This window comes from Gadus morhua, chromosome 11, assembly GCF_902167405.1.
Source record: "Gadus morhua chromosome 11, gadMor3.0, whole genome shotgun sequence".
In the NCBI taxonomy this organism is placed as follows: Eukaryota; Metazoa; Chordata; class Actinopteri; order Gadiformes; family Gadidae; genus Gadus; species Gadus morhua.
Window position 1 is genome coordinate 22,940,723 of NC_044058.1, and position 27,962 is coordinate 22,968,684.

At 46.6% G+C, this 27,962-nt stretch overlaps 1 protein-coding gene across 1 annotated transcript; it reads left to right on the forward strand.

Annotated features, from left to right (window-relative positions):
* Window positions 1-452: 452 nt before the first annotated feature.
* On the forward strand, window positions 453-27,951 carry LOC115553862 (collagen alpha-6(VI) chain-like). Its single transcript, XM_030370386.1, has 39 exons — window positions 453-531; window positions 835-1,440; window positions 2,369-2,938; window positions 3,084-3,704; window positions 3,869-4,429; window positions 4,602-5,153; window positions 5,496-6,062; window positions 6,320-6,880; window positions 7,100-7,467; window positions 7,775-7,853; window positions 8,245-8,390; window positions 9,680-9,772; window positions 12,266-12,319; window positions 12,840-12,911; window positions 13,154-13,180; window positions 13,355-13,399; window positions 13,490-13,543; window positions 13,709-13,771; window positions 14,662-14,727; window positions 14,988-15,041; window positions 15,132-15,167; window positions 16,041-16,103; window positions 16,243-16,305; window positions 16,477-16,539; window positions 16,744-16,806; window positions 17,030-17,080; window positions 17,279-17,314; window positions 18,505-18,567; window positions 18,894-18,956; window positions 19,207-19,242; window positions 19,324-19,360; window positions 19,818-19,829; window positions 21,304-21,794; window positions 22,016-22,112; window positions 22,736-23,419; window positions 23,645-23,726; window positions 26,050-26,184; window positions 26,780-26,827; window positions 27,305-27,951. Exons 1-37 carry the CDS (start codon window positions 453-455, stop codon window positions 26,180-26,182), a joined length of 7,311 nt encoding a protein of 2,436 aa, XP_030226246.1. The 3' UTR covers window positions 26,183-26,184; window positions 26,780-26,827; window positions 27,305-27,951.
* Window positions 27,952-27,962: the final 11 nt, after the last annotated feature.

Genomic DNA, 27,962 nt, shown 5'->3' on the forward strand with positions numbered 1-27,962 from the left:
CTCGGGTCATTCACAGAAGAAGTTAAGTTATGCCTTCATTATAAACCCATTATTAATGCATTATTAGTATGGAGGAAATGTAAATAATATTAGTGCCTTCAGAAATGTAGTTTCCTTCCAGCCCCTACTATCAAGCTTACTCTCTCTCTCTCTCTCTCTCTCTCTCTCTCTCTCTCTCTCTCTGTCTGTCTGTCTGTCTGTCTGTCTGTCTGTCTGTCTGTCTGTCTGTCTGTCTGTCTGTCTGTCTGTCTGTCTGTCTGTCTGTCTGTCTGTCTGTCTGTCTGTCTCACTTCCTCTCAGTTTCTCTCTCTCACTCTCTCACCCTCTGTTTCTCTCTCTCACTCTCTCACCCTCTGTTTCTCTCTCACTCTCTGTTTCTCTCTTTCTCGCTCTTTCTTTCTCTCTCTCTTTCTCTCTCAGGAAGAGCAAGGTCTTGAGAGGCACGTGATAACATGGCAGAGATCAGGAGCCTCCTCTTTGTTGCTCTCATGGTCACCGTGTGTCTCCACGGCAACGCAGCTCAGCTAACAGGTACCGTCTTCTCTTGTTCCTGTCTTCTCTTTAAACTGATAAATTCCCTTGCCAGAAACATCTAAATTTGAAATTAACTCAATTTGACCAAATTGAGTTAATTTCACTTTTTGCAAAACCCAAATCATATAATGTGCACGGACCCATTCAGCTCCATGATTTCTAATTATCCTATTCACTTGGGAAAAACTTGAAATAAACCATCCTGTTCAATATCCGCATTGAACCATTTTCAAATTGTGTTTGCAGCTTCGTAATCTAGAAACAAACAAACACAAAACCCTTTCCTCTACCCCAACCCAGACACTCACTCCTCCCAAAAATGCACTGAGACATCACTGGCGGACATCGTGTTCCTGTTGGACGGCTCCTCTAGCATCAGCCCAGAGAGCTTCAAGGAGATGCTCCTCTTCCTCCAGAAGTTCATCCAGAACCTCGATGTGGGCGCGGACAAGGTGCGTGTGGGCGTGGCGCAGTACAGCGACGAGCCGTACAAGGAGTTCCTGCTGAAGGACCACATGGACGAGGACTCGCTGCTGGACCAGATGAGCAAGATCCAGCACCGGAAGGGAGGCACCTTCACGGGCAAGGCCATCACCTTCCTCCAGCAGACCTTCTTCACCCCAGAGGGGGGCAGTCGCGCCGCACAGCGCGTGCCCCAGATCGCCGTGGTGATCACGGACGGGGACTCGTCGGACGACGTGATCGAGCCCGCGCGGAAGCTGCGGCAGAAGGGGGTGATCGTGTTCGCCATCGCCATCGGCAGTTCCAATTCAACGAACCTGCATGAGATCGCCAACCGACCGCACGAGCGCTTCCTGTTCAGCATCAACAGCTACCAGGCCCTCCAGCAGCTCCTCGACAGGCTGCTGCAGATCCTCTGTGTGACCGTTGAGGACCAGAGGACCGGTATGGTGGCATCTCCACCACATGCTCCCATGAACACAAACACAAACACACACACATGCAGGCATTCAGGTCCACACACACATTTATTTGAAAAAAAATCGATAAGCGAACGTTAAAAACAAATGATATTTAACAATTATACACCGAAGGCAAAGTGAATAGTGGGGTTATTCCCCAAAATTGACCTCAGGTGAATGAATGTTTTAGTATATACTGAACAAACTTGAACACTCCAAAAATAAAAAAGATTACCCTTTTGCCGGAATTTATTTGTTTTTAATAGTGTGACGAGACAGACTTTTTGCGATGTAAACAATATCCCGAGTTCTAAATCTCAATCATGGGATATTGCCCAATATCCTGAGATACCGAACCAATCAAATTGCGCCATCACGCGTAGCATATACTAAATATATATATGTAATGATTAGGGCTGTCAGTTAAACGCGTTATTAACGGCGTTAACGCAAACCAAATTTAAAAAAAATAAATTATCGCGCGATTATTCTTTTCTTCTTTGGCTCAAAACAAAGAAGCAGTAGCCTGACTGCTATGTTCAAGGCAGTATGGTTGTATGTTTATCGTTTAATTGCACTATAGGCTTTTTTTTGTATCTTCCTGTTTTGATCAGTATATGCCAATGTTGTTATCAATAAAAATGCCTTTGCACAAGGCAAGCCGATGCACTTCTCCATGTTGATAAGAGCATTAAAATGAGAAAAATTAATGGGACAAAGAAATAAAGGGATATTTAGCATAGAAAAAAGATTTGTGATTAATCGCGATTAATCGTGAGTTAACTATGACATTAATGCGATTAATCGCGATTAAATATTTTAATCGCTTGACAGCCCTAGTAATGATTCTATCTTCAATACTACTCCTTTAATGCCGCCATTCTGTTTTACTCAATTTGTTCCTTCCCCAGCTTTGGTGCAAAAATTTTCCGACATCTACTTCCTGATGGACAGTGGCCTGACCGCGGCCGACTTCAAGCTAACCCAGAACATGATGGTGCGCCTGGTTCAGCAGCTCAACGTGGGAGATACGGCCCACCGCATCGGCCTGGCCCGGTACGGCCAGGAAACCAAGTTGGAATTTCTCCCTAACCAGCACAAGAACAAAAAGGAGGTGGTGGCAAGCATTAAGCGTCTCAGGGTGATCCAAGGCAGTCCCAATGCGCCGCGCAACCTGGGTGGCGCACTGAATTACACCGCCACTAACTTCTTCAGTACCGAGGCCGGGAGCCGTGAGCATCTGGGCTTCCGGCAGTTCCTTGTGGTCGTGTCCGGGGCCAACTCCAGCGACAGCATCTACCAACCGGCCCGCCGGGTGAAGTCTGAGGGGGTGACGGTGATGGGCATTGGCCTCGGCTCGGGCATGACGGACCAGATGAAGACAGTGGCAAGTGCCCCATACGTTTACCAGTCTGCCAACATCGTGCCCATGCTGAAGGCAGCGTTTGAGACTGAGGAAGAGCATATTGGCGTAGTTGAGGGTGAGGATCATCAATGACTGACTTGGGATTTTGGTTGGTGTAACCAATGTTCTGTTATATATTGAGTTACTTCGATCTGTATTGGAAATTGGTTAATTATTCCAAATTATAAAACATAGTCCTAACCCCCTCATTTATTTTGCAGATTGTGTAGCTTCCAGAGTAGCTGATGTTGTGTTCATTGTGGATGAATCGGGAAGTATCAAAACTGCTGGCTTTCAGTTGGTGATCTCTTTCCTGCACAATATGGTGGAAAGCCTTGACGTCCAGACAAACAGAGTACGGGTTGGCATAGTCATGTACAGCGACAATCCTGCAGGCCAGGTCTACCTCGATACCTTCGATAACAAGAATGAGGTCCTCCAGTTCATCAAGATTTTGCATTACCATGGAGGAGGCACCAAAACAGGCCTCGCGCTGAAGTTTGCTCGCGAGAACGTCTTTGTCAAACAGCGAGGAGGACGGAAAAGCCAAGGCGTCCAGCAGGTTGCAGTGGTTATCACTGATGGAGAATCTCAGGATGAGGTGGAAAAGGAGGCAGCAGACCTGCGTCGTGATGGGGTCACCATCTACGCCATTGGAATAAAAGATGCAAACAGGACCCAGCTGGTGCAGATTGCATCGCACCCTACAACCATGCATGTGTACAATGTTGACAGTTTTGTCAGGCTGAAGACCTTGCAGAAGAGCCTGGTGAAGACCATGTGCCGCAACATCTTCCGTCAGGCCATTGCAGTCAACAAAAGAAGAACTGACATCAAAGAAGGTTTGGGCCCGATACAATTGCAATTTAATAGTTGTTTTTGTTGTTTTAGTTCTCGAGTATCGCTCACTGAGATGTTGGGTATGGAGCCAGGACCTTTCAGATGAGAACTCACTACACCAGAAATAAAGATCTATTCTAAAACATTATTTGCTTTATTTCTCCAGGATGTATGCAAACAGATGAGGCCGACATATTCTTTTTGATCGACCAATCAGGAAGTATTTCACACGACGACTTCACATACATGAAGAAATTCGTCATTGACTTCCTGAACACCTACCACATCGGCCCAGACCATATCCGCGTTGGGTGTGTCAAATATGCAGACTCGCCCACCTTAGAGTTCGACCTGACTACGTACACTGACAGCAAAAGCCTGGGGGATGCGGTGGAGAGCATCCATCAAGTTGGCGGCGGTACCGAGACTGGACGTGGCCTGTCCTTCATGGCGCCCCTGTTTGAGAGAGCCATGAAAACTCGAGGGCACAAAGTCCCTGAGCACCTCATTGTCATCACGGACGGGAAGTCGGCGGACAAGGTCCAACTTCCTGCAGAGAAGCTGAGAACCCAGGGTGTCAACATCTATGCAATCGGAGTGAAGGAAGCAGTTGAGACAGAGCTGCAGGAGATCGCTGGAAGCCCACAGAATACCTTCTTGGTGAATAATTTTGATGCCCTTAAAATGATCAAGGACGACATTATCACTGACATCTGTTCACCAGATGGTAAGCACATTTCTTTCCATGTTATTCCATTGTACTGCAACTCAACCATTGGTTGAATATGTACAGGTTCAATGTGTAAGAGTACTAATTTTGTTTTTTTCTTGTTCCTATTTCTCAAATTGGTAATATGAAAAGAAGAAGGGCTTACATTTAATATGTTTCTTGTCCACAGCCTGCAAGGACATTCCAGGGGATCTCCTCTTCTTGATCGACAGCTCTGGAAGCATCCGATCAGACGAATACCAGAAGATGAAGGACTTCATGAAAGCTATGATTGGCAAGTCTCAGGTTGGACAGGAAATGGTGCATGTGGGAGTCATGCAGTTCAGCACCAGCAAGACGATGGAGTTCCAGCTCAATAACTTCCATGACAAAGGAGGAATGTTGAAAGCTATTGACAACATGCAGCAGCTTGGCGGAGGCACGCACACAGGCCAGGCCCTGACCGAAGTCTCCCTGTACTTTGACCTGGCCAAGGGGGGTCGTCCGGGGATAAGACAGAACCTGATTGTGATCACTGATGGCGAGTCCCAGGATCAGGTGAAGGGGCCGGCTGAGGTGTTGAGGCAAAAGGGTGTGACCATCTTCTCCATCGGTGTGGTCAACGCCAACACCACACAGCTTCTGGAGATCAGTGGCTCCGATGACCTCGTGTTCACTGAGAGGGACTTTGATGCCCTGAAGGACTTGGAGAGCGAGCTGAATCTGCGTCTCTGTGAGAGAGGTGAGACAACGCTAGGGTTGATGCTGTATATACTTGTAGGAATTGCACTTGCATATTATACTCCAGCAAATAATCAAATCCATCTCAGGGAAAACATTTTCATGCATTTATGTTTACAGTGAATTGTACTATTAAATTACTGAATAAAATGTAGTTGAGTTTGAAATGTTAAAGCACTTTTTCATCGTCATGGCCCTATAACATCAATACTCAAACAATGAATCAATTTTGAAGAATGAGGTAGGTATTGCAGTTAGTCAATATTTTGAAGACCTTACAATACTACACAAGGTCCACATATTTCCTTGCCTTATCCTGAATGTCTTCTGTCTCTTGCTTTAGAGTGCCAGAAGACTCAGATGGCAGATGTCATCTTCTTGGTCGATGGCTCCACCAGCATCAGCGTCAGCAATTTCTCAGCCATGCTGAATTTCATGCAGTCCGTCGTGAACTTGACCACCGTCGGCGAGAAGATGACGCGTTTTGGCGTCATCCTCTACTCCAACGAAACCGAATCCAAATTCAACCTCAATAAGTATTTCTCCAAGAGCGAGGTGTTGAAGGCCATCCAGGCACTCAAGTCCCCGACCGGAGATACCTACACAGGCAAGGCCTTGAACTACACCCTACAGTTCTTTGATGAGAAGTACGGCGGCCGCCAAGCCGCCGAGGTGCCCCAGATCCTGATGGTGATCACAGACGGTGAGGCCACCGACCGACACGACCTGAAGGCTCCATCCGAGGCGCTGCGTGAGAAGGGCATCAGCGTGTTCAGCATCGGAGTGAAGGGTGCCGACAAGACTGAGCTGGTGATCATGGCCGGGGAACCCTCCAGGGTCTTCTTCGTTGACAACTTTGACGCCCTGAAGACCCTCTACAAAAACGTCTCCAGTGAGCTCTGCATTCCTGGTAACTATCTTTCTGTCCGTCTGACTGTCATTAAATATCAAGGGTAATATATTCAAGAGAGTTGTACTGTAAAGTACAGAATAGAATACTGTAATAGTAGAGCATACAGTACAGTAAAACATATGGTGAAGTAGGGTGTACTGTATACTGGACTACAGTGGCGTACTTTCAACAGTATTGTCGAAAGTAGTGCATCAAATATTATATAGTACAGTAGAGCACTGAACCAGACCCTTAAGTCCTCCATGTGTTCCCAGTGTGTAAGAAGGAGAAAGCGGACCTGGTTCTGCTGGTTGACACGTCGGAGACCATCACCGACACTCACTTCAGCATCATGACGACCTTCATGACCGACCTGATTGGCAGCTTCAAGATCAGCAAGGATCAGGTGCGCGTGGGCGTGGCCCAGTTCAGCAGCAAGCCGCTCAAGGAGTTCTACCTAAACCAGTTCCACACGGTGGAGGAGGTGACCAGGAACATCCTGGATATGGTGCGGCAGAAGGAAGGAACCAAGATTGGAAAAGCGCTGGACTTCATCAAGAGTTACTTTGAGGCGTCCACCGGGAGCCGCATCAGTAGCAGCGTCTCCCAGAGCCTGGTGGTGATAATGGATGATGGATCCCTGGATGACCCGGTGCAGGAGGCCGAGGTTCTCCGGGGGATGGGCATCCAGATCATTTTCATTGGCGTCGGTGTCTTCAACAAGCTGGATCTGAAGAAGATCACGGCCGACACCGACCTCATCTTCACGGTCCAGGACTTCGGCGCACTGGCCAAGATCAAGAAGAAGGTGGTGGAAACCATCTGCGAAAAGCCTGGTTAGACTTAATCTGTTAATTGGTTTATCCTTCTGTCCATCTGCCTGTTTCTCTTGCACAGTATATTTTTTACTTCATTTGTTTACGGTAAGTCTGTAAGGACTCTTCCTCTCCCTCTCCCTCCCTTTCTCTCCCTCTCTCTCCCTCTTTCTCTCTCTTTCTCTCCCTCTCTCTCCCCCGCTCCCTCTCCCTCTCCTTCTCCCTTTCTCTCTCTCCCAGTCCCTCTCTCTAAATCAGCCTGCAGTATCGATGTGGCAATTGGTTTTGACATGTCCCAGCGCTCCGGGTCCCAGCTGCTTGTCAGCGGGTTCCCCAAGCTCTGGGTTGCCCTGCCGGAGATCCTCCACCGTGTGTCCACACTCAAGGGCCTCTGCTGCGTCCAGAAAACGCCCATCAAACCCAACGTTGCCTTCCGGTTGGTCAGCCAAGACGGGCGTGTCCTGGACGACTTCAACTTTGAGCCGTTCAGCGAGGCGGTGGTGGACAAGGTCATGAACCTGCAGATGTCAGAGACCACCTTCTTCAACACGGCCCTACTCACCTCCTTCCAGGAGAAGTTCAAGACCCAGTCCAATGCTGGCGCCAAGGTACAGCACAGCAGAAACCATCGGGAACACATGTAATGGTGTGAACTTCGCTAAGGTTATGGATAGTAGCATGAAATGTAATATCTTGTTGGGCATTCATTAACAATAAATCAACAAAAGGTGATTATAAAGGTACTGGGTTTGATGTTGAGGTCGTATGTAATAGCTCTCCCCTTTGTGCGACAAAGAGATTTTTTCTCACACTCATCTGATTAGGCAGTTTTACTTTAGACAGTTAGGGTTAGGGGTTAAGGTTGCGTATTGAATGTGTCCTCATATTTTTTGTGCGTGTATGTGTGCGTGCCAGGTACTCGTGGTCTTCACAGATGGTCTGGATGAAGATGTTATGAAGCTGGAGCATCAGTCTGAGCTGCTGCGTCTGTCTGGTTAGGCCAGGATGCACTTGGGACTTATACCTGACTTTATTCTCCCTCCTTGTTTTTTGCACATTAATGTTGACCTATTTTTCCTGCTGTCTCTCTCTCTCTCTCTCTCTCTCTCTCTCTCTCTCTCTCTCTCTCTCTCTCTCTCTCTCTCTCTCTCTCTCTCTCTCTCTCTCTCTCTCTCTCTCTCTTTCTCTCTTGCTCTCTCTCTTCTCTCTGTCGCTCTTTCTATTTCTACCTATCTCTCTCACTGTGTCTGTATCCCTCTCCCTGTCATTCCTGTCCGTCTCTCCCTGTCTGTCTGCCTCTCTCTCCCTGTCTGTCTGCCTCTCTCTCTGTATGTCTACCTCTCTCTGTCTGTCTGTCTGCCTCTCTCTCCCTGTCTGTCTCTCAGGGGTGAATGCCCTGCTGGCGGTGGCGCTGGACGGTGTGCGTGACTCCAGCCAGATCCAGATGGTGGAGTTCGGTCGAGGGTTCGGCTACAAGGTCCCCCTCAGCGTGGGCATGCAGAGCGTGGGCAGTACTTTGCTCAAACAGATCGTGAGTCCACCTTAACTAAACGATATTAAACAGATCGTAAGTCCACCGTAAAACTGAACCAAAGAGATCGTGAGTCCACCTTAAATTAAACTATACTAAAGAGATCGGAAGTCCACCTTAAACTAAGGTGGACTATACTGTCCACCTTAAAGTTGACATATTATGAAAACAACACTTTTCCTTGGATTTGGGGTGTTATTTTGGTTTTTACTCCCAAACGCATACAAACTTGTAAAAAAGTCTGTACATGATTTTGTGAGTGAGATACGCGTTTCTGAAAGTACCCCGCCTACAGTTACCAAATGAGCATGTCAGATTCGGCGCCCCCTCCTACGTAGGAAGGGGGCATATTTGAATGTTACCTCCAACTTCCCCACCCCCCTTCAATCAGAGCATAGCTAGGATTTTGTGGACAAGCGGACGAGCGCTGGGCGGAGATGTTCGCGCATTTCAGAAGCAGGGATATTCCCTACAAAAAGAGATGACAAATTTTTCAGTTTGCCATGTGACTGCCTGGCAGGGAATCCGGCGGAGCTGCCGAACTGCCGCCGAAGCTCTGGCGGCAGTCCGGTAGCTCAGCTCCGGGAGTACAAACCCTTCTCCTCCATGTCGCGGTTCAACATGGACTTCAGAGAGTCAAGGCCAAAGCTCCTTTCCCCCAATTCTTCTCAACCATGGCCGAGATATCCCCCACTACTAGTCTTTACTCGTTGTGAAAGTACCAGAGACGTCAGACTCTGTCTCCTTTAATTAAACTATAACCAGATCGTAAGTCCACCTTATACTATACTAAGAAGATCGTAAGTCCACCTTAAACTATAATATACTATACAGATCGTGAGTCCACCTTAAACTAAACTATATTAAACAGATCGTAAGTCCAACTTAAACTATACTTTACTATATAGATCTAAGTCAACCTTAAACCAAACTAAAAAGATCATAAGTCCACCTTCACTTAACTATACTAAACAGATTGTGAGTCCACCTTAAACCAAACTATACTAAAACGATCCTCAGTCCACCTTGAACTAAACTATACCAAACAGATCATAAGTCCACCTTAACTAAATATACTGAACAGACCGTAATTCCACCCTTAAACTAAACTATACTAAAATAAACGTATTCTTGCTCCACAACACTCTCTCTTTCTCCCGCTCTTGCTCTCTCTCTCTCCTGCTCCCTCTCTCTGTCTCTGTCTCTCTGTCTCTCTCCCTCTCTGTCTCTCTGTCTCTCTGTCTCTCTGTCTCTCTGTCCCTCTCCCTCTCTCTCTCTCTCTCGTCCAGGACGCCGTGGCCGAGCGTGAGTGCTGTGATGTCATGTGTAAATGTTCGGGACATGAAGGAAGCCGAGGCTTGAGAGGATCCTCAGCTGCAAAGGTGAAAGGTCACTGCCAGAGATCTGGAAGCACTGGACAGACTTAACGATCAGCGTATGAACGCCTCACACATCGATTGACAAGCTTAACGATCAACAGCACGCAGCTCGCAAATAGTACACATTAACAAACACAAACAGCCAAATACAAAACACATTTGCATTGTGTGCACGGCGGCACATTAAATACCACAGCATGACGCCAACAGCAATATGCCTCGCCACGCAGTCGAGCAATAAACATAAACATACAAAACATTTGCAGCATTGCATCATGTGCTCGGCACAAATACCAGTAACAAACAGCGTCACCACAAAAAAAACACAAACATCACAAAGGCAGCTTTGCTTAGGCCTCATCGTTACACTTGTCCAACCAAGCTGACCACAGCAAAATCACACTATACAGCAAAAACAACCCCATTATCTACACCAATTGCAATAACAATTATCTACACCACTGACTGAACGGCGTGAGATTCAATCATTATGAAAATAGTTTACTCTCTGATTGATGCTATTAAAGCTGGAGACACCTTTTCCCTGTGGAATTGAACCTCCCCAGAAAACGGTCCTTCCACTGCTCCCTGCATTTTTTATTATTTTTAAGTCCTTTTCAAAACTGAGCTGAATGAGGCGGCTTTGCGTGCATGCAGCGTACTCCGCCTGTGATAGCTGAAAATGTTCCTCAAAGCAGAAAAGGAGTTTTTTGCCTGTGGCAGTGGAGGCTCCGAAAGTTAAAGCAGACTTAAATGCCACCATGACACTCGGTATTGCTTCCAGCGTCTTGTGGAAAGTGGTGCAAAGTGTTTTCATAGTCCATTTATCATCCTCTGCGCGCATGGAGGCTTCCATTTGGGTGCAAAGGAACTGTCGGGCTAGCACAAACTCAGCATCTAAAAGTTTTGTGCCGGTCAAATCCAAGAGGGGCCTTACTTTTTCTCCCACCGCTTCCATTCTCACATCGGCTGGGAACAAGGGTGTGTCGAGTTCTGTCAGCAGCTGGGAAATGTTTTCATGTGCTTTGCTTATCACCTGCACTGTGGCCACATGGTCCATCGTTGGTCAAGCAGATGTTTTTAGCATCTCCCCTTTGAACAGCGACTGCGGGAACTTATACAACAGGTTACTCACACTAAAGAAATCTACGACAGGCTGACAGGACATTTCCTGCACCACCACCACCAAATGGAGCTGATGATTGAAGCAGTGGACGTATGGTATTTCTCTCCAGTTCCTCCTGGAGGAGTTTCTGGCCCCCCATCACGGAGGCCCCGTCGTACACTTGGCTCAGTATTTTGTCGGTGCTCGATCCAGTCTTAGTCAGCTAGGAGATAACGGTTTGTGTGAGAGTCCTAGCATCCCCGTCCTCTGCAGTGGCTATTGTCAAGAGCCGTTCTTTATCTCATTGTTGTTTGCATCAATAAACCGAAGAACAATTTAGATATTTTCCCGGCCGGTAGGATCCCTTGTTCCATCAACTTTGATGGAATAAAACGCATCCCCCACCTCTTCAACAGTATGCTCCGTCACTAAGGTGCTCATCAATTCTATGATTCCGTTCTGTATGTCATGAGAGGTGATGGTGGCCGTGCGGGGAATAGTTTCTATTATTTTGGCCATCTCTGCGTCTTTCTGTAAGGTATGCTCAAACAGCGACAGGAAGGTGGTGCCCATGGTAAAGGCGAGGAGGAGGCGGAGGGTGTGACTCCTGGCGGGTCGAAGTCAGACCTAGTCAAATGCGAGGTCTCGGAGGAGAGGGCTAAAGATGGCTGCGTTGTTACTGCCAGCGGAGGGAACTCAAATCCAGCTCCAGCCACAGGCTCAGCCCGGTCAGGGTTTAAGCTGGCTTGACTCACTGTGGTAGTCGCAGAATCGCGACCAGCTCCTAATGCAGGTTTCTTTTCCGGACATAGTAATAGTATTATTTAATCAACCCTCTGATATCCATTTTCTGAACTCGTCATAAAACACCAGGGCAGGCTAGGCTACTAACTTGCATACTGGGCTAACGTATAACGCCGTCATTACACTTGAACGTTCCCGCGTGTGATGCATTCTGAATAGTGATTGGTTTACATGTATGTCAATCACATAGTCTCTATTTTGTACACATTTTTTATATATTTTAACAATTTTTGAGATTTGACATAGTATCTGACATCATATAGATCTTAGCATAAAAAAATCAAATAACGTTTTTTTTTTACAAGGGCAAAGCAGGGACAAAGACATCAAATGGGCGGGCTCGGCCCGGTCTGGCTCGTCCTTGGTGCCGGGACTGCACATCGATCGACTGACTTAACGATCAACGTTTGAACGCCTCACTTGTGTGGTACATGAAGTTAAGCTAACACGGATGACTGAAGCACATGACGTCAAACAGACTGTGTGTGTGTGTGTGTGTGTGTGTGTGTGTGTGTGTGTGTGTGTGTGTGTGTGTGTGTGTGTGTGTGTGTGTGTGTGTGTGTGTGTGTGTGTGTGTGTGTTTTCAGGGTGCTCCCGGACCTAATGGTCATCCAGGATTCCCAGGAGAGGAAGGGACTGCCGTGAGTATTATGTTTCCTAATATAATTAACGGTTTATTGAAATACAATTATATAAAAATCAAACTAAAGAGCATACACAAACATGGGCATACATACAAGTCCATATAAAACATGTACTTTATGACATTCATTTACATATGCTCACAGTCATACATACTCTCAGAGCCTGTATCAACTTTTCTTTATTTTCTGCTTTCCGTTGGTGTCGAATACAACTACAAGCAAAACACGTCTAACATTTCCCATTAGCCTCGGGGGGAGGTTTGGTTCAGCGTTTAAACAAGCTTTCTTCCCCTACCAAACTGAAGGAGATTTGATAGAAAAAGAATAGGAAAAACTTGCATCGCCCAACTTGGACATCAGAGTAATGTTGACATTCATGTTGCAGTTGTTTTTGGCGGATTTAAGAAAGTTTTGAAGACTTCGGAGACTGTATTTCATTCTTATCTCTCGCTCTCTCTCTCACTCCCTCGTTCTCTTGCTCGCTCGCTCTCTCTCTCTTTTGCTCTCTCTCCTGCAGGGCAATCGAGGCCATCCCGGGCCCTCAGGGGTCCGAGGGACCCAGGGATGCCCAGGGACCAGAGGACAGAAGGTGAACACACAGCCTAGATGGACAGACAGACGGACCACAGCACCACTAATCCTGCTACTTTCACCACTACAGCTATGCTACATCTAACCCCACTACTACTATTCATAGACAGACACATAGAAGTACTTTTACTCACAATAAAAGCAGTAGATTTGAGTTTTGATCGTTCTGTGGACATTTGAATGACAGCGGTAGTTGGCAAAGTGTGTGTTTAATCGTGTTCTATGTTGTTTGATTAACAGGGAAATCGGGGTCACCGTGGCGACAAGGTGAGTGTCTGAACCTTCAGGAAACCGTTCTTTAGTCCAGGAAGTGAAGTCAGGGAATGGGTATCACGGAGGAATGGTGGGACAGAACTCTGAGAGGAGGAGGTAAGGAGCTGAGAGGAGGAGCTGAGAGGAGAAGGTGGTGAAAGGAGGTCTGATTCATTTTTACTCCTTCAGGGTGAAGAGGGTGATTTTGGAATGGATGGAATCGACGGACAGCAGGTAACCAGCTAGCTTCATCTACATCATTTTACATGTAAAATACACCACCTGTCATATTTAATGTGTTAAAGTGTGTGTGTGGATCCTCAGGGTGAAGCAGGCTTGAAGGGAGCTTTAGGAGACAGAGGACGTCCGGGAAATGCGGTAAACTGCTTTTTCTTTTTATTAATAACAACAACTTATGTTAATCAGTCATGTAGCAGGCTTACAATGACGGTCAGATTGATGTCATTAAGGAGCAGGTAGAGGTTAGGGCATGTGATGTCATGATGATGTTGTGTGAACTTTGACCCATGTTATTGTCTCCAGGGCAACACAGGGATCCGAGGAGATGGAGGAGATGAAGGACAGCGAGGACTCAGAGGAGACCCGGTATTCTCTCCCTCTCTCTCTGTCTGTCTGTGTGTCTGTCTGTCTGTCTGTCTGTCTGTCTGTCTGTCTGTCTGTCTCTCTTGCTGTCTCTCTCTCCGTCTCTCTGTCTGTCTGTCTCTCTCTCAGTCTGTCTCTGTCTCTGTGTCTGTGTCTCTCCATCTCTACATTGTATATATCCTTCATTAAACAATCAGTCAACCTGCCCAAATTCTCATAACCTTATTTGACATGGTAAAAATCAAGTCAAGTCTGAGCTACAATAGTAGAAAAAAAGTACAATGATAGAAAAAAGTTGAATCAATCGATTCAAAGCTCATATGCACATTTTAAAAGCGGAATTTAGTCTCGAGGTCAAACATTGTGGAAGTAGTTAGGTCCTAAAGCTTAGGTCCCAAAGAGAAATAAAAAGAAAGAAAGAATAACAATAGTTATTCAAAATTTCAAAGAGATCAACTCCCATCTCTGTGGGGAGTTGATCTCAGTGCCAGTGGTCGTCCATCAATCTCAAGATGTGTTTCAAAAGGCGCTTTTGAACTGTAATATTAAGCATTCACACACACACACACACACACACACACACACACACACACACACACACACACACACACACACACACACACACACACACACAGCTGGTGGGTTCTGGCCCAGAAACTCTGAAGTATGGATATGAAGTTCAGTCCAACAGCCTGAACCCAGAACAAAGCTGGATGCTCCAGATGTGAACTCTGACAACGTTGTGTGCTTGTGTGTGTGTGTGTGGGGGGGGGGGGGGGGGGGGTGGTATGTGTGTGTGAGCTTGTGTGTGTGTGTGTGTGTGTGTGTGTGTGTGTGTGTGTGTGTGTGTGTGTGTGTGTGTGTGTGTGTGTGTGTGTGTGTGCGTGCTTCAGGGGGCAGCTGGATCAGACAATGCGGAGGTGGGACCAAAAGGAGAACCAGGAAACGCTGGTATGCCGGTAAGGAACCTCCTGTTGGGAACCATTTTCTCAATGAATGTAAAGGAATGTTCACTCATCCATGTCCTATTTTCTCTCTCACTCTCTCTCTCTCTCTCTCTCTCTCTCTCTCTCTCTCTCTCTCTCTCTCTCTGTCTCTGTCTCTGGCTTTGTCTCTGTCTCTGTACCTCTGTTTATCTCTGTCTCTCAGATCAGCAATTGGACTTAACTTTTTTCTTTCTTCAAAAACACACACACACACACACACACACACTCTCCAGGGCATTCCAGGGAAGGAAGGCGTGAACGGGGAGAGTGGAATCGAGGGAAACGAGGTGAAAGAAAGATCTTGTCTCATGTTCTCATGTTAGGTTGTTCTTTATAATGTCTCTGGACCCGTCCTAACCACATGTGTCCTTCCACAGGGGCCCAAAGGAAGACGAGGACCCATGGGAGAAAATGTAGGAGGACACCCTCATCTAACCTCCCCTCACCTCCCCTCCCCTCCCTCCCCCTCTCTCCCCTTCTCCCCTCACCTCCCCTCCCCTCCCTCCCCCTCTCTCCCCTTCTCCCCTCCCCTCCCCTCCCTCCCCTCGCCTTTCCTCTCCTCCCCTCCCCTCCCTTCCCCTCTCATCCCCTCTTCTCTCCTCTCCTCCCCTCTCCTCCCCTCCCCTCTCCTCCCCTCCCCTCCGCTCTCCTCCCCTCTCCTCCCCTCTCCTCCCCTCCCCTCCCTCCCCACGCCTTTCCTCTCCTCCCCTCCCCTCTCCTCCCATCCCCTCCCTACCCCTCTCATCCCCTCTTCTCTCCTCTCCTCCCCTCTCCTCCCATCCCCTCTCCTCCCATCCCCTCTCCTCCCCTCTCCTCCCCTCTCCTCCCATCCCCTCTCCTCCCATCCCCTCTCCTCCCCTCTCCTCCCCTCTCCTCCCCTCTCCTCCCATCCCCTCTCCTCCCCTCTCCTCCCCTCTCCTCCCATCCCCTCTCCTCCCCTCTCCTCCCCTCCCCTCCCCTCCCCTCCCAACCCCTCTCATCCCCTCTTCTCTCCTCTCCTCCCCTCTCCTCCCCTCCCCTCTCCTCCCATCCCCTCTCCTCCCCTCTCCTCCCCTCCCCTCTCCTCCCATCCCCTCTCCTCCCCTCTTCTCCCCTCCCCCAACTGGGATATTAAAGACTTGGTTGCTCATCTCAGTTTGTGGACAACTGCTTTGTCAGCTGCCATACACTGTGTTTAATTTGGTGTGTGTGTGTGTGTGTGTGTGTGTGTGTGTGTGTGTGTGTGTGTGTGTGTGTGTGTGTGTGTGTGTGTGTGTGTGTGTGTGTGTGTGTGTGTGTGTGTCTAGGGTCGGAATGGAGAGTCGGGCATTGTAGGAGAAGCAGGAAGCCCCGGCCCTTCAGGATCCCGGGTAGGTTTTAAACCACAGGGGGCTTTCAGAAAGGAACCCAGTGGAACCTGTATGAAACTACACACACTACTCTATGTGTGTGTATGTCTGTGTATGTGGGGTCCTGTTCCTGACCCAGTTAGGGTTCTGCTTTCTTTAGGGACCCCAAGGGACCAGAGCTAAACCGGGCCCCAGAGGAATCCAGGGACTTCCTGGAACTCAGGTCAGTACTCCATCAGAGCCACCGGAACCAGTTTGAACCAGTCTGAACGAAAAACAGATATGTGCAGCTGCACCTTACAGAATACTTTTAGTGTGTGTTTGATTCTGATGGGCTGTGTGTTTGATTCTGATGGGCTGTGTGTTTGATTCTGTGTGTTTTGCTCATTTCCAGGGCAGGCCAGGGGCTGATGGACCAGGCGGTATACCTGGACCACCTGGAGCCAATGGACAGAAGGTACGTGAGATCACATCCTGTGCTATGCTGTGATCTGACAGGAAGTCCCCTGGTTCACCATTTCAAAGAATTCTAAGAATGATGTTATATCATATTTAGATTTGAGAAGATCAGATTGGCTACTACAGTATGTGGTCAGGTGACATCATGTTGTGGTGATTTGATGTAGTGTGGTTACGCCGTGCTGTGTTGTTATGTTGCCAGGGACAACAAGGCGACTCGGGGCCACAAGGAGTGTCAGGACCACTGGGGTCCAGAGGAATGCCAGTAAGATGCTTGAGCGGCTGTGTGTGTGTGTGTGTGTGTGTGTGTGTGTGTGTGTGTGTGTGTGTGTGTGTGTGTGTGTGTGTGTGTGTGTGTGTGTGTGTGTGTGTGTGTGTGTGTGTGTGTGGAAGGGAGCAGTATGTATATATTGTGTGATTATGTGTGACTTTGCTTGGCCTGATGTGCTTTTAATTCAATGTTTTAATAATTGTGTGTGTTTTTCCAGGGGCAAGATGGCAGAGATGGATATGGAATATCTGGACCAAAAGGATCTAAGGTAAAAAAAAACACACACACACACACACACACACACACACACACACACACACACACACACACACACACAAATGCAGTACATACACACATCAACCTATTGAGGGAAATGTTTTGAACATTTTCTAACGTAATGTCCTTTACATAAAAGTCCAAATGATTCCAAATGGATTCCAAAGCATTTTGTCCTGTTCTTTGATAGGGAGATCCTGGTTTCCCCGGATATCCTGGTGTTCCAGTAAGACCCTTCTCATTCTGTTGGATGGGATAATACCCATATCAACAACATACGTATTAGTAAACTATTTGACCGCAGCCTAGGAAGTCTAGTCTTGTTTTACTTTGGATCCTATGGTGAAATGGGGAGCGTGTCTATGTTCCCCGGGTCCTATGTTCCCCTCTTTGTATGACCCTTTTTTTAAAAAAAGGGTCCTATGTTCCCCGCTTTTCCCAAGAAGGGTCCTATGTTCCCCGATATGTATGTAACCGGGGAACATAGGACCCTTTTTAAAAAAAAGGGTTCTATGTTCCCCGGTCTGTTACTTTTTCCACCATTACTGCCAAATTCCGGCCGAGATAACTACCATTGCATGTCTTTACCTTTTGTGGAAGAGGGAGAGACGTCGGAGAACCTGACACAGTCTATTCATAGGTAAACGCCGGTATACTATTATATAAAGAGCTCCGGGAGTCGCAAACGGCAACAATCACTTTCTCCTCCATGCTGCAGTTCACCCCGGACTGCACTGCACTGGGTTGGCCGGTTGAACGCTGATTGGCTGTTACGTTACACATGTCACTCAGTGGCCATGCTGTTGAACGCCGATTGGCTGTCATCACGTGATTGTCGCGTCAAAGTTTAAATATTTTTAAAGATTGACAGATTGCGGGGAACATAGGACCCTTTCCCCAGAAAAGGGTCCTATGTTCCCCGCTTTTCCCAAAAAGGGTCCTATGCTCCCCGGTATGTATGGCTACAGGGGAACATAGGACCCTTTTTTGGGAAAAACGGGTCCCTTTTTAAAAAAGGGTCCGGGAACATAGGGATGACCCCGTGAAATGGACCAGAGGTATTTCAGTGGCAGCCATGATAAGGGCTGTTTGAATGCTCTCAATGCCATGAGAGGTGCTTCAATGCTTCCTTCCGTACCTCCTTTAGCCTAGGTCACACTGGCCAATCCATTATGATAGGAAAGGGGATAATGCCATCCCAAAATGTGTTTGGGCAGGAAAAATTTAAATCGATACGCCATTCGGGCACACTTAATGAGTCTAGTGCGTGACGGTGTGTTTGTACTTCCTGTTTAGAGGTCTAGTGCGTGACGGTGTGTTTGTACTTCCTGTTTAGAGGTCTAGTGCGTGACGGTGTGTTTGTACTTCCTGTTCAGAGGTCTAGTGCGTGACGGTGTGTTTGTACTTCCTGTCCAGGGGGACAGCGGACTAGACGGACCCCATGGAGACCCTGGGCCCAAAGGAAACCTCGGAAGGGGGGTATGTGACTTCATGCGTTTGTTGGAGATAGAGAGTGTGTGTGTGTGTGTTTTAGTTAATGAGAGAGTGTGTGCTGTGTATTCATATATATATATGTGTGTGTGTGGGTGTATGTGAGAGATTCAATGCACGTGTGTGTATATGTCTGCCCAAGTGTTTTTAGGTGTGTGTGTGTGTGTGTGTGTGTGTGTGTGTGTGTGTGTGTGTGCGTGTGTGTGCAATCTTATCTGTCGTTTCCTGTGTTTATGTTTTGTGGGTATTCGATGGTCTCTGTGACTTAGTCTTTTTGTTGTCGTTTGCCGTGACGATGCTTGGCGATGCTGCAGGGAGTCGCGGGATATCCTGGAGAATCGGGCGTGACCGGAGGACCAGGACATCCTGGACATACGGTGAGGGAGGGAGGGAGGGAGAGAGAGGGAGAAAAGGATGGAAGTGAGGTGTAAATAAACTTGCGGTGCTCTAAATCGATGGATGAACAAATAAATGGAAAAGGTGACGTTGAACTGGGTTTCAGAAATGCTGGTAATGCTGGGACCCACGTAATGCTCTGCTTGACCCACAGTTTGAAAACCACTGATGTGTAGAGTACTTTGTTAAGGATGATAATTAACCCCCTCCTCTCCTGTCCTCTGCTCTCAGGGCGCCAGAGGTCCTCCAGGGAACCGGAACATGTCTGTGAGTACAAACTTCAATTCCAAAGTGTTTTACAATCCTGTGTCTACCCAACGTACATCACGGTCATCTCTGATCTCCTAGGAGTGTCAGCTGATAACCTACATCCGAGACAACTGCGGTAAGCATCACAAGCATGTGTATCACAAGCATCCAGATATGAATAAGCATGCTCATATGTGTATATAGAGAGTGGACACCTAGCGTACATGTGCTAATAGCACATTGAAATTGTTGTCCTATGTGTGTTCATTTAAAGTACAAATGTTATAAAAATGAAAAAAAAAGTCATTAGTCATGAGGGGATTTTAGCAACATGCTCCTCAAAAGTTATTGGTGCTATCGGAAATATCCCAAATAGTGTGCTTCAGATAGTTTCTAAAGTGTCTCTCTCTTCACAGTCTGTTATACTTTTATCTAAAAGGGACTTACAGTTGAGACTGAGAGCAATCAAAGCATACTATAAACAGACAAATGTAGCTTCAGGAATCAGAGTTCAGAGGTCAACAAGTTGTATGTCTGGCTCTTTGGGACAATCCATCATTCGTAGCTAAACTCTTTCTTTTGTTTCCCTACAGCCTGCTCCCAAGGTAAGAGCCCATGTCGTCTGATTTTATCTCTGAGAAGGTCTTTGTCCAAAGGAGCTGCTCCCTCATAGCTGCTCCTGATAGCTGCTCCTGATAGCTGCTCCCAGATAGTAGCAGGAGAAGGTTAGGGATCTGACCTCTAGATCGGCCCAAGGCATAGTGAGATCTTAACAGATGTGCCTGATCCTGCCTCACTGATACGACTCAATCCAAACGTCCTTTGAGGTAAATGTGTCAGCCTGAGATTCAGGCATCAAATTATAGAACAGGAAAAAGATTAGATAGCAAAAGGTATGCAGAGATCTCACAGAAAATGTTGTATAGATGTTATACATACGTATATATATATATATATATATATTTATATATATATATAACATACCTTATTTTCCGCACTATAAGGCGCACTTAAAAGCCTTTAATTTTCTCAAAAAACGACAGTGCGCCTTATAATCCGGAGCGCCTTATATGGCGAACACACAAACACTTAGAAGGCGAACACACGTTCACCAAGACGGGGAGACAGCGCCGGCCGACTTACGCTACTGTCTCAACTGTGGTCCGAGCTTTCCCGAAGGCAGGAATAATCACTCAACTGTCAGGTATCAGCAGCGACACTGACTCGGATAATGACGAGAGGGAGCCGGGCATGTTGGATGCCGTAGGCTCGCCCAACTGTTCAATTCGGACACTGAAGAAGTAGAATTTGAGGGATTCGTGGACAGGGAATGAACTGAAAAAAAATCAGCTTTGCGTGTTATACGTAACTGAACAATGTTGAGTTATGCACTAACGTTTCAATTAGCGGTATCAGACTGTGTCTTTTACATGTTTACAACTGAACAAGGCTGGGAGATATTGTGAATATGCACATTAACGTTTGAACAATGTTGAGTTATTGTGAATGCACTACGTATAAAACATAGTTTTATACGTAAGTTGAACAATTTCGAGAGTTACTAAATTGTGAATGCACTAACGTTTGATTTAGTGGTTTCTTTTACTAAGTGTTTACTGAATCAGGGAAAATTTCCCCTCCACGTTTGGGAGAAGAGTGAACAACGCTGGGAGATATTGTTAATATGCACATTAACGTTTGAACATCGTTACCATGGGAGTGAACGGAGTTGTCAGAACGCTTAATATAGGTTGACTTTATCTGACTGTTTTGTTGACATTCCCTTTAGCACAGCTCGGTCTAGTGGATGCATAACGCAACCCCAGTCAAACGTTTGACTGCAGTATCTTCTATTCTATGCGCCTTATAATCCGGTGCGCCCTATATATGAAAGCAGTTCAAAAATAAGCCATTCATTGAAGGTGCGCCTTATAATCCGGTGCGCCTTATAGTCTGGAAAGTACGGTACATAAATGAGAAGTGGAAATGAAAGGTAACCACAGGACGAGGTTTGGGTAAACATGACTATCCATGAGGTTCTTGGTTCTGCTCCTCATTCTCCATCTCTACTCCCCTCAGGCTTTGCATGCCCGGCCTACCCCACAGAGCTGGTGTTCGGCCTGGACATGTCACAGGACGTCACGCCGGACGCCTTCGAGAGGATGCGCTCGTCCCTGCTGGCGCTGCTGGAGGACGTTTCCATCTCCGAGAGCAACTGCCCCACAGGGGCGCGCGTGGCTGTGGTGGGCTACAGCGGCCACACCAAACAACTCATCCGCTTCCACGACTACAACCGCAAGAGGCAGCTGATCGAGGCGGTGAAGAACATCGCCCTGGAGCGCACGGCCAACCGACGGCATCTGGGCGCCGCCATGCGCTACGTGGGCAACAACATGTTCAAGCGCGTGCGGCAGGGCGTGAGGGTGAGGAAGGTGGCGGTGTTCTTCAGCAACGGGCCGGTGCAGGACAGTGAGGACATCGTTACTGCCATGATGGAGTACCGCGCCCTCAACATCATGCCGGCAGTAGTGGCGCTCCGAAAGAGCATCAAAATCCAGCAGGCCTTCCAGGTAAAACTCCCTCTCCTAGGATAAGTGGGGGTAAGTGGCTTATCGGGCAAGCCTGCAGTGCATGTCAGACTCCAGGTGGGGTCCTGACCCACAGGTTGGAAACACTGAACTAGACTATCCTGCTCCCGCCTTTGAATATAAACTCCCTGGGGAAAGTTTTTGAATTTACAAATAAAAATGGACTTTAGAACTGGAGTCATGACCCCTGTGTTTCATTACAGGCTGACGACACGGGCAACTCTATCTTCCTGTTGCTTGGCCGCTCACCGAACCTTGCCAACGATCTGCGGATGATCAAGAGCTGCGTCATCTGCTACGGTAAGCAGCAGAGGTCAGAACTACGGCATGACAAAATGCAAAGGTTTATCTTGTACATTCAAGATCATTCAGGCACAACAAGCAGTGCAATTAATTGATAAGAGCTCGGATGCAATAGGAGTCAGAAGTTGAGTGATGAGGTTTAGTACTAGCCTGGCTATTGCCAGACCAAGCTCAATCATAGATTGCACGGTGGTCTGGGGAAGCTGCTGTCATTTTCTTCAGCAGAAGAGGCGTGATCAATGGGCCTAGTTCAAATGACACAAATAGCGCGCCAGGGGGAAAAGCCGGCTTGGTGATTGGCTCCCGCAGAAACATATCGAAACTAGAAAGAAATGTATTGCTCTTCTCCAAACCCTTCTGCAGGGCGAACTCAAATCGCCGGCAGAATGGGCGGGCTACCCCGACTAGTGTCGTACTGTATGGTCTTCTAACCTTTAGAACGCACAATTTTTGCACTTTTGTCAACTGATAATTTTGCTGAATGGATTACAGATCATACAAGTCATACGAGTATGTTTACAGATCAAAACAGATCAAATCATTGGGAATACGAAAATAAATCATAATCAAACAACAAAAAAACAACAAATCAAAAACAACAAATCATGCCCCCTCCTCAGACCCCTGCAGGCTTCTGTCCGACTGTGTCAGTATTCAGGGGATCCCCGTGCCCCAGGTCCTGGATGTGGACCTGGCCCTAGTTGTGGATGGCTCTAGGCAGGTCCAGGGTGACCATTACTCGGGTGTCCAGGAGCTGCTTGGCTCCGTGATGGAGCAGGTGGCCGTCAGCCGTCAGCCCCGCCGGGCCGACAGCCAGGCCCGGGTGGCCCTGGTCCAGCAGAGCGGCTCACTCCACTCCCAGGCTCCTGTTCCGGGTCAGCAGGCCGCCAAGTTAGAGTTTGGTCTGCAGACCTTCCAGGGTAAGAGCCAGATGAAGAGCCACGTGCTGGAGAAGATGGTGCAGCAGGGGGGCCCCTCGGCCCTGGGCCACACCCTGGAGTTCACCCTGAAGGAGGTGCTGCTGAACGCCAACAGCCCCAGGAAGAACAAGGTGATGATGGTGGTGGTGGGGGCCGAGACCCCCAGCTGGGACCAGGCCAAGCTTCGCCAGGTGGCTAAGGAGGCCAAGTGCAAGGGGGTAGCCGTGTTCGTGGTGGCCCTGGGGGAGCACTACAACCAGGCCCAGGTGTCAGAGCTGGCCAGCACCCCTCTGGAGCAGCACCTCATCTGCCTGGGCCAGCTGAGGGCCGAGGAGCAGGGCTACGCCCAGCGCTTCATCAGGAGCTACCTCTCCGTACTCAACGGTAAATCATCTAGATTAGATATACTTGTATGTAGTCGAATATATCACGTTATATTATGTTGGAGGACGAATGAGGCAATATTAAGAACATTAATTGTAATTAATATGAGTTATATTGTATTGGACTGAATGATTCAAGCATATTCGGATGACGAGAGTACAGTAAAGCTTAAAGTCTACCTCAGTGCAGTTCAAAAGGTCATGGCTGTATGTGTGTTTTCTGCAGCGGGGCTGAACACTTATCCACCTGTCACTCTGAAGAAGACATGTCACCTGATCAACAACCAACAGGAAGGGTTGAAAAACGGGTACGCATGCTACTGTAACTCGCAATAAATAAAAAATCTGTAGCCGGCTTTGTGACAATAGCAGCCTAACAATCAAATGTCAAATGTTATAGATCAAGTTAGGGCTGGGCGATATGGACAAAATCTTACATCACGATATGAGTAATTTTATATCACGATATGGATAAATATCACGATATGGTATTTTTGAAGTAAATTAAAATAATAAATGGCTTAAAATAATCATACTTCACATTTGATCCGTTTTTTTTTTTATTTTGAACTTGAATTTCCATGCTTACAAAGGAGTAAGTAGCGAACAATCTGTCATTTACTGCAGTGTCATATAGTGCAAACATCTTGTAAACATTTTTTTTTTTTTTTCTCTCTCGGTATAAACGATATGGCCAAATCTCTCCCGGTAGACACTTTCATATCGTCCACGGTATGATATCGTCATATCGCCCAGCCCTAAATCAAGTTAGATGCTGGATTCTTTCGAGGCTGCTCTTTTCTCTATTATACCGGATGCAGGTTTAATGGAGACAGGAATAGGATTTAAATCTGGACTTAATCAGGGACATGAATTACAGAGTCAAGACCAAAGCCTGCGGTGGGTTCTGGTTTTCATCCACTCAGAATATTCATTATAAACAGGAAGGAAGAAGGAGCATCATATGTTTGTTACTCTCATAACACAAATCCAGATGTAGTTTCCAACTAATTTGTCCCAGATAGACCATAGAGCCAAGACCCAATGGAGGCAATTTGAGTTCTAAACCTTAGCACCAATTATATCTGTAGAAGAGGTAGCTTCTATAACATCATTGACAATATTGTAATTATCTTGGTTTTAATGAATACGATGGGCACTCAAGATCTAAGTTCTAGTGAATAAAAGGAAACCATGTGTATTTTGTATCAGGAATTCAGGATTCATAAGTCTTTATTCTTGGTGCATTTAAAGTTCTTCTGACATTATCAAACATGTGCTGCGGTGGTCTAAGTCCCTGTACAGCTTCCATCAATTAGAACAAAGTTCTGCTTCTCAGTCTCAGATAAACCTCACTCGGAGGGCTTTGTACTTTGTGTGTACTTAATTTACCCAACTGGACAAACAAGAAAGCACTCCCGCATCTCCTCATCCTTCATCTCGGAGATGGCACTTTCTCTTCGTCTTTATGATTATTTATGTTATTTTTGTCTTTTGTCACGCTCTTTGGTTAATACTGGGCCCTTTGTTGTATTGTTGTCTTTCTTGCACATTGGGATTTTCAGATGGTTACTGGTCCTTGCTTTCCACCTTTTTTGTCAGTGCCTGATCTGCCTCTTTCACTCATGTGCTTGGGGTGGTTGGCTGATATCTTGATCTTCTTCTAGACTCATGGTTGTTAGAATCTGCTACAGTCACCCCTTGAAAAGTTGTGCCTTCTTGGCTGTCTCTTCTTGGCTCTCGTCATCTGTCTCAGAGTAAACAGGTTTACTGGCTTTCCTCTAGCTTTATTTGTACGATTGGTTGTACCCACTTTTCTTTGCATTAGGGCGGGGGTGAAATTCGTGTTGTTGGCCCTGGCCACTGAGGGGCCCCTGAGAGAAAGGGGAATCTTTTTGTCCATGCCAGTTCATCCTTCCTGAAAGGGGTAACGTCTGTTTGTTATGTTGGCGCATGGGTGGGACAGTTATTTGGTTTGTAATACTGCCTTGTAGTTCCCTTCCAATGTCATACCCCTGTGCTTGATGTAGTCCTGGATTATAGGGTATTTTAGGGCTTGGGTACAGGGCAGTCGCAACTGGAGTAGTACGAATGGAGGATGTGTCTCTCTAGATGGGTAGTGGTAATGTTGTCACATATCTTCATATGTTCCATCTGTATTTCCTTCGCAAGTATCCACCTTGGCTTACCTCCTTGGCTTTTACTAGCCAATAGTAGAGTCATTGCCAATGTTTGGCTTAACAAACTTAAACAACAACCTTGTGTTTGTCGTCCCATGAGCATCTTGTGGCCATGGTGTACAGGATTTCTAGGTCCATTTCTTGTGACAGGTCTCGATGGATCCACCATTTATTTATATAATATATGACTGGTGTGGTCAAGACTGGCGCTTCTTCTTCAGGGGATGGAGATACTTCCCATTAGATGGGCATTTCCGCAGGTCTTTCTTATCACTGGTCCTCACTCATTTTTTTGTAGACTTTTAGTTGTAGTTACACTAAATAGTAGTGTGTGTGTGTGTGTGTGTGTGTGTGTGTGTGTGTGTGTGTGTGTGTGTGTGTGTGTGTGTGTGTGTGTGTGTGTGTGTGTGTGTGTGTGTGTGTGTGTGTGTGTGTTTGTGTGTGTGTGTAGCCAGGGGCAAGTGAATTTCAATGATCAGGAGCAGTTTGAGATGCTGACCGGAACAAGGACTGAAAAACTGCTGGGCCCGCAGGACCTTGTGGGGTCCAATAACCCTAACCCTGGCTCCACGACCCGAGCCTAACGGTAAGCTAGCTAGCTATGTCATTTCTAAAATCACCATCGTCAGCCAGCTTGATTTATTACAGTTCTTTTGTTACTTTCTTAGGATTGATTTGTTCACCTCGGATTGTATTGACACACTTAGCTCCACAAGGGTCGCAACAGTTTTTTGGTTCATATTATAATCATTCTATAATTCAAATATAACATATTTGTCTTGATGATTGTTTTAATCAATATTAATGACAATCAGCATGCACTGTATTGCATTTCTATTAATCAATAACTCCATCTTTGATCAAGACCATACAGAAGATATGGTGCTGCAACATTTCAACTAGTTATTTATCAAAAAATATATTTATAATAACAATGAACTGTACTTTTCCTCACCCTAACCTTGATAAATATTTATTTAGACTGAGATTTGCTTTGGCTTCATGTTGCTGAACTCTGGGAACCTGGATCTAAATCATTAGCCGTTAGTTTTATCGCCAGCTGCACTAACTAGCTGCACACTCATAAACACGATTTTATAGTGTTTAGCTAATAGTGATGAAGGGTCACTAATGATTTTTTGCTGTTTGTATGCTTCTGTTTTCTCTGTTGTGTTTGACAGTGGATTCCTCCATGTTGGGACCGAGTCAAAGCAAGATTCCCAAAAAGGGTAAGACTCTTGTTCATCTACCAAACACAACCCAAACCTGATCTTAGAAGCAGAAATATATTTAGTTTTTTGTGTGTTCCTGATTGATGCCCTGTTCATTTAATTTCTTTAACTCTTGGTATTCTACGTTGCAAACCTCCCCTAACTCTTGGAATCCCCCCTCTCTCTCTCTCTCGCTCTGCCTCTCTCCCTCTATCTAAATACCTCTGTGTCCTGTGTCTGGCCTCTCAATTCCTCTCCCTCCCTTTTTACTCACCCTCCTATCTCTGTCTCATTATCTCTACCCTTATTCTCTTCCTCTATCTCCTTATTCCATCTGTCTCTGTCTGTCTGACTTTGTCACTCTTTGTCTGTCTGTCTGTCTGTCTGTCTGTCTGTCTGTCTGTCTGTCTGTCTGTCTGTCTGTCTGTCTGTCTGTCTGTCTGTCTGTCTGTCTGTCTGTCTGTCTCTCTCTCTGGTTCTTGCTCTGCACCCCAGATGACTCCTGTGCCAGGAAGAGGGTCCGTATCAGAACTACACAATGAGTTGGTCCTTTGACTCAGAGCAGAGCGAGCGTGCTCGGTCAGTGGTGGTTCTACGTGCAGTTACGCCCCGGGCAAGACTTCCTCCTCGTGACGCCCCCCATGTGATTTGGCGCCCCCCACAAATATGCCGCCCCGGGCGGCTGCCTGGTTCGCCCGTACCTAAAAACGCCACTGTGCTCGGTTCTGGTATGGCGGCTGCGGTGGGAACCAGTGAGAACCTCTGACTGACCAAGAGCCGCTAGAACCACGCTCATCTCAGAACCACACACTGAAAAAAAGTCGGTTGGATATACATGAAAAAAAAATTAACATTTTTTAATCATCTTCAATTCTGACTATTTAATTTAGAAAAATTGACAGAATTATTTTTGAATTATCTTTTATTATTATCATGTTAAACATACTTAATTACCCCATCGCAAACCAACATGGCTTAATATCATTTTGTATATATTTTACATGCTCAGTATTTTCAATTATAACCTGTTTAAGAAACATGAATTTTCTATTTAAATTTGTGTTGTCATGTTAAAGCTACCTAACCTGCTCAAGTAAGTATGAGACTATTAAATATTAAAATTACCTGAATAATTTTCCATATTTCTGTGCAG